The 6199-nt window shown below is 35.1% G+C and overlaps 1 protein-coding gene across 1 annotated transcript; it reads left to right on the top strand.

Annotated features, from left to right (window-relative positions):
• Positions 1 to 500: 500 nt before the first annotated feature.
• On the top strand, positions 501 to 4648 carry CBG01074 (the record flags this gene model as incomplete). Its single annotated transcript, XM_045237015.1, has 6 exons — positions 501 to 708; positions 1182 to 1261; positions 1343 to 1435; positions 1804 to 2129; positions 3298 to 3766; positions 4571 to 4648. The coding sequence occupies 6 exons, from the start codon at positions 501 to 503 to the stop codon at positions 4646 to 4648; spliced, it is 1254 nt and encodes a 417-aa protein (XP_045091733.1).
• Between the last annotated feature and the right edge of the window lie 1551 nt (positions 4649 to 6199).

Raw genomic sequence — 6199 nt, 5'->3', positions numbered from 1 at the left:
ATAATAGGTAAAAGAGACATCCGGACACATCGACACACTGACAGATGATGTTTTTTCTGCTGTTCGGTGTGAAATAACTTACGTCATTAACGGAAAAAATGTAGTCATTTTTGCAAAAACAAAAAACAAGTCTAGTGAATTTTGAAATTCGAAAAATCAAAGTTAAAAGCTAGAGATTTAGAAGTTTCTAGAAAAAGGAAATTCTAGAAAATTCGGAAATTTCCGAAAATCCAAAAAATTCCGGGATGATCAAATTTGATTGTTTTCTTCGAATTTTTTCATTTCGATTTTTTTTACTTCCAAATTAAAAATTCTCCAAATTAGAAAAAAAATCGAATTATTGCTCATCGGTGTATTATAAATTCAATTATAAACGTTACTATTTCAGAATAGCTTATTAAAATAGTTTAATTAAATTTTTAATTATCAAGAAGAAATAATTATTTCAATTATCTCATTACGCAAGAGCCATTTCTTCATCATTCTTCACAAAGCGAACTATGAAACTCCATAAAAATGTTTTTCCCATTTTTTTACAAATTTTATTTTCTAAACCAATATTTTGTGTGCTCATTGACAGTGACTATTTTGTCAGTGAGGATACGGTAGCTGAGAATTTGATAAAACGAAAAAATAATTGCACTCGACAACCGGCGGTGATTGATCAGTTGCTCAGTGGAACCGGATATAATAAATTGAAATTACCAAGTAGGTCTGAAATCTTAATATTTTAATTTCTGAAATTCTGAAATTCTGAAATTCTGAAATTCTAAATTCTGAAATTCTGAAATCCTGACATTCTGAGATTCTGAGATCCTGAAATCCTGAGATTCTGAGATTCTGAGATCCTGAAATCCTGAAATTCTGAGATTCTGAGATTCTGAGATTCTGAGATTCTGAGATTCTGAGATCATGAAATCCTGAAATTCTGAAATTCTGAAATTCTGAAATTCTGAAATTCTGAAATTCTGAAATTCTGAAATTCTGAAATTCTGAAACTCTGAAATTCTGAGATTCTGAGATTCTGAGATTCTGAGATTCTGAGATTCTGAGATACTGAGATTCTGAGATTCTGAAATTCTGAGGGTCTGAGATTCTGAGATTCCGAGATTCTGAGAATCTGAGATTTTGAAATTCAGAGTTTCTGAATTGTTTTGAAATTTATATTCTGTAATTTTCAGATGAAGATGGGATTACTGTACAGGTGGAATTTTGGATTCATGCAATCACATCGATTAATGAAATCACGAATGATTTTGAGGTAATCGAAAAAATTTTAATTTAAAAACTAAGTTCCAAAAACATTTTTCTTCGAATTTTCTTTTGAATTTTTCAATTTCAGATGGATATGTACATAAACGAAATGTGGCTGGATCCAGAGCTCAAATTCGATCATTTAAACCCCTGTAAGCAGAATGTGTCTGTTAGTTATGAGGTTCGTTTTCAATTTTTGGAATTTTTGAACAAAAGTTTTTTTTGGAAAAATTAGGTTCTGGAAAAATTATGGACCCCAAATAGCTGTTTCATCAATAGCAAATTTGCGGAAATACATGATTCGCCGTTCAGGTATTTTGAATTTTTCAGTTTTTTTTAAAGTTTCTCCGTATTTTTTTGCATCATTCACTTTTTGGTTTTTGAAAAGAATGGAAAAAAAATGAAACCGCAGATTTCAAAAATAAGTTTTCAGAAATGTATTTCTTATGATTTACCCAAATGGAACTGTGTGGGTCAATTATGTAAGCTCTGGTTTTATTTTTCTAAAAGAATTCCGAATTCCTTGATTTTTTTCAATTTCATTTTCAGAGAGTCCGTGTGAAAGGTCCTTGCGATTTATCATTCGAACTATTCCCTTTGGACATCCAAGAATGCCATTTGATTTACGAGAGTTTCAATTACAACAATTTGGAAGTGAAAATGCGATGGAATGAAAAAACGCAGAACCCCGTTTATACAACTGCAAAAATAAGACTGCCGGATTTTGAATTGATTAAAATTGAAACTACAAGAGTTGTTGCACCGTATGCAGCTGGAATGTGGGATGAGCTACATGCGAAATTTGTATTTGAACGAAGATTTATTTGGTATTTTATGCAGGCGTTTTTACCGACCTATCCCGCGATTTTCATTAGGTTAGTTTTGAGAGTTTTGGAATTTTTTTTAATTTTGAAAACGCTGAAATTTGAACTCACGTTGCGGCCTCCGAAAATCCGACATTCCTAAATTCAGCATTTTAGCAACTCGGAAACTCAAAAGTTCGAAAGTTAGAAAACTCGAAATTCTGTAATCAGCAACTTGGGAATTGGTCAAAGTTTCAAAAAGTTGGAAAATTCATAGAATTGGAAATTCAGGAATTTCCGGATTTATTTTTTCGGTTACCTTTTTTTGGATTCTTTTTTTTTCGGATCATTTTTTCCGGGTGCGTTTTTCCTGTTCCGGTTCTTCAATCCGGTTTTTTCAAGCCCGCTTTTTTCATCCCGTTTTTCCGGTTCTGTTTCTCCGGTTCCATTTTTTTCGGTTCCATTTTTCGGAATTGCTTTTAACGATTCGTTGTTTCCGGATCCAATTTTTCCTGTTCAGTTTCTTCGGGTCCACTTTTCTGGATCCTTTTTTCCTGATACCTTTTTCGTTTTTCCGGATCCGTTTTTCATGTTCCAATTTTCAGAATTCATTTTTCCAGATCCATGTTTATCCGGATTCATTTTGGCGAATCCGATTTTCCGGATCCGACTTTCCGGATCCGATTTTCAAGATCCGGTTTTTCTGGATTCGGCTTTAAGGATCCGATTTTTGGTTTCATTGTTCCGGTTTCATTTTTCCAGTTCCAGTTTTCCTGATCCGTTTTTCCGGGTCCTTTGTTCTGGATCCGTTTTTCCGATATCGGCATTCCAGTACCTTTTTTATCCCTTTTTTCCGGACCTGATTTTCCGTGTCCGTTTTTTTCGATTCCGTTTTTCCGGGCCAGACTTTCCGGATCCGTTTTTTGGTTCCGTTTTTCCAAGTCCATTTCCGAAGCAAAAACTCGAAGTGAAAATTTCGGAATAAGAACATCAAAGTGGGAGAAAATCACATTTGAAAATCACTGATTTTGCGCTGACAAAAACAATTTCCGCTACTGAAACTGCAATTTCCTATTAACAAAGTTCCCTCGTGAGATCAGAAAACTTCAAAGATGAGATCTTCAGATATTCCATTAAGTCTCAAAGGTCGCCAAATTATTTCCCAAGTTCAGCTAGAAATTTAGTATATCTTTACAGAACTTCTGTATTTCTGAATGTCTTAACAAATGTTTTCTTTCAGCTGGATATCCTTCTCCCTTGGAACCCAAGCAATGCCTGCTCGTACCATGTTAGGTGTCAATGCACTTCTGGCTTTAATTTTCCAATTCGGAAATATAATGAAAAATCTGCCACGTGTCTCCTATGTGAAAGCCATTGATGTCTGGATGCTGGTCTCCATGACATTTATTTTTTGCTCTCTTTTGGAATTGGCAATCGTTGGATACAAAACCAAAAATGAGGAGAAAAACGAGAAAAAACGAAAAAATAGGAAATTGGGCAAAAATTTGGAGCTGAATTTGGAAGATTCTCCAATTGGATTCGGACAAAAGTTTGAGAAACGAATCATGCTCCTTCCAGAAAATCGAAGATACGGAAAATTTGAGAAACTGAATTTCCAGACAATTTTTAAAAATGTCTGGAATTGGAGTCCCGAGAAAATTGATCGAATCTCGACGATTTTGTTTCCGGCTTGTTTTGCGATTTTTAATGTGAGTTTGAAATTTTGAAACTTTCGGAAATTGGCTATAAGGCTTCCATTCGGTTGAGAAATTTAGCCGACCGACCGACAGCCGATCGTTTTCGTGCATTTGCGTGTCAACGTGTTTGCATACGCAACATTGTATTTTACGACAAACTATTCACTAAATACCTCGTTTGTCGTAAAATAAAATGATGCGTACGCAAAAATTCGTAATTTGATGCGCAAATGCACAAAAACGGTCGGCTGTTGGTCGGCTGGGTCGGCGAATTTCGACCGACCGACCCGGAAGCTTCATTGGCTTCTTCAGAAAACATAATTAAAAGTTCGCAATTTTAGATTTTCAGTCACAGTAACCGGTGTGTGACTTACGATTTTCACTTACCGGTAACGGCTTTTTTGGTGATTTTACCGGTAATTTACCGGTAGCCTACCGGTGAATTTGAAAACTACCAAAGAGTTACCGGTATTGTACCGGTAAAATTTTTATTTTCCTCGAGGACTAGACGAATGTTTTTTTTCTGCTGTTTCACTAGTTTTTTTGACAGTTTTGCAACAGTTCTGAAATAGTCAGTTCTAAAATGTCGCAGTTCTAAAATGTCGAGGTTCTAAAATGGCGCAGTTCTAAAATGTAGCGGTTCTGAAACGCCGCGTTTCTAAAATGTCGCGTTTCTGAAATGTAGCGGTTCTAAAATGTCGCAGTTCTAAAACGTCGCGGTTCTAAAATGTCGCAGTTCTAAAATGTCGTAGTTCTAAAATCTAAATCTGATTTTTTTAAATTTCGAAAATTCAATTTTTCATATTTTTTTTCCAGATAACTTATTGGTCGTATTACTACAACAAAAAACTGGAAAAGGCTGCTGCGTTCAAATTGGATGGAGCTAATTCTTAACTTTGTTAATTTTTCAAATATATTTTTCTTGTAAAAATCGAAATTTGGAAATGCTTCCTTTCGACAGATTTTCAAAAATTCGAAAATCCTTGATCTTTCCAAATTTCGATTTTAAAAAAGTCCATTTTTCAATAACTTCCCGGTCCAAAATTCATTATTTTCTGTCCTTTTTTCAATCAAAAACCACTATTTTCACACTATTTTTCATTGTTATTGTACTCAATTATTGAAAAAGTTGCTCCCATTCAAAATTTTATGGCTCCACCTGATAAGAAAAATGATAAGACAGTGGGGACAAAAAGACGGAAAAACAAGAAGATTAAGTTGTTTTTCAAGTTTTGAGTCTAAAACTTAAAAACTTAAAAGTTTGAAAATCATTCATTTTTTTTGGTTTGCTTCGAAAAAAATTGAAAAAATGACAAAGTTCCGATTTTCTATATTTTTGACATTTTTACTATATTCTGGAATTTCTGGCCTGGAATTCAATCCATCTATAGCAATAGAACTTCTGAATGAGCTTGTCGCTCATCCAAAAGAAGTTATTGAGCAATTGGTGAGTCGGAAAGTTTGGAAAAAAATTACCTGAAATTTTTGATTTTCGAAAAAATCATACTTGCGACGGGCCGGGCCGGGCCGGCCCGGAAGGCCCAAAAGCCCGGAAGGACCGGACAGTTGGCGCCAGCTTCGATTTTTAGGCAAAAAAGCTTTTTTTTTTTGGAAAAAAAAGTTGTTTTTATCATCTAATTTTAAGCTAAATTGTAAATATTGAATTTGTAAATGGTTAAATAAAATTTTGAAGAAATTTTGCTGAATTTTTTCCGGAGGTGGGATCGGACGGAAAATTGCATTTTTGAAGCAAAATAACTTTTTTCTGAAAAACTAATTTTTTTGTTAAAAAATTCTCAAAAAGTAATCAAAAAAAAATTTTTTTTTGATAAATTTCGACCAAAAAATACCCATCCGGGCCTTCAAAACTTTTCAAGGCCCGACCCGGCCCGGCCTTCAACGATTTTCGCAAGTATGGAAAAAATTGGGAATAATCCGGATGTTTCGAGAATCCAGAATCGAAACATTTCAATTTTTAAGGAAAAATACAAAACCAGCGATCTGATCGCTGCGTTGGGCATTCACTCATTCTCCAACTATTCGATTTCTGAGGAATGTCACGAGGAGCTATCATTTTTGGGTTACGGTATGATTGACGTGGCTCGCCACGTCAGACATCACACAACAATGGCGCCGTCGACGATGAGCGAGCAGGAGAGAAGAAAGTATTTGATACCAAGTGAGAGATTATAGTGGTGGCCTAGGCTTCGACCAGTCGGATGCTAGGCCAGAGAGTGTTGGAAGGTGGCCTGGGTCATGACCTAGAATTTCGAAAAACAAACACTCCGGTTTCAAATAGAATGGCCTAACTTTCTCAACGTGGTTTTTTAGTCCACCGGAGTTGATCGTCCAGAAGATGTCTTATTGTAACATGTACCTGATGTGTTTCTTAGGTCTTTAACATGGTGGCCTAACTTTCGCAAGTTAAGTTTTCTAGGCCACCAT

This window comes from Caenorhabditis briggsae (genome assembly GCF_000004555.2).
Source record: "Caenorhabditis briggsae complete genome, chrV, whole genome shotgun sequence".
Taxonomy (NCBI): Eukaryota; Metazoa; Nematoda; class Chromadorea; order Rhabditida; family Rhabditidae; genus Caenorhabditis; species Caenorhabditis briggsae.
This window is presented reverse-complemented; position numbering and strand designations above follow the sequence as displayed.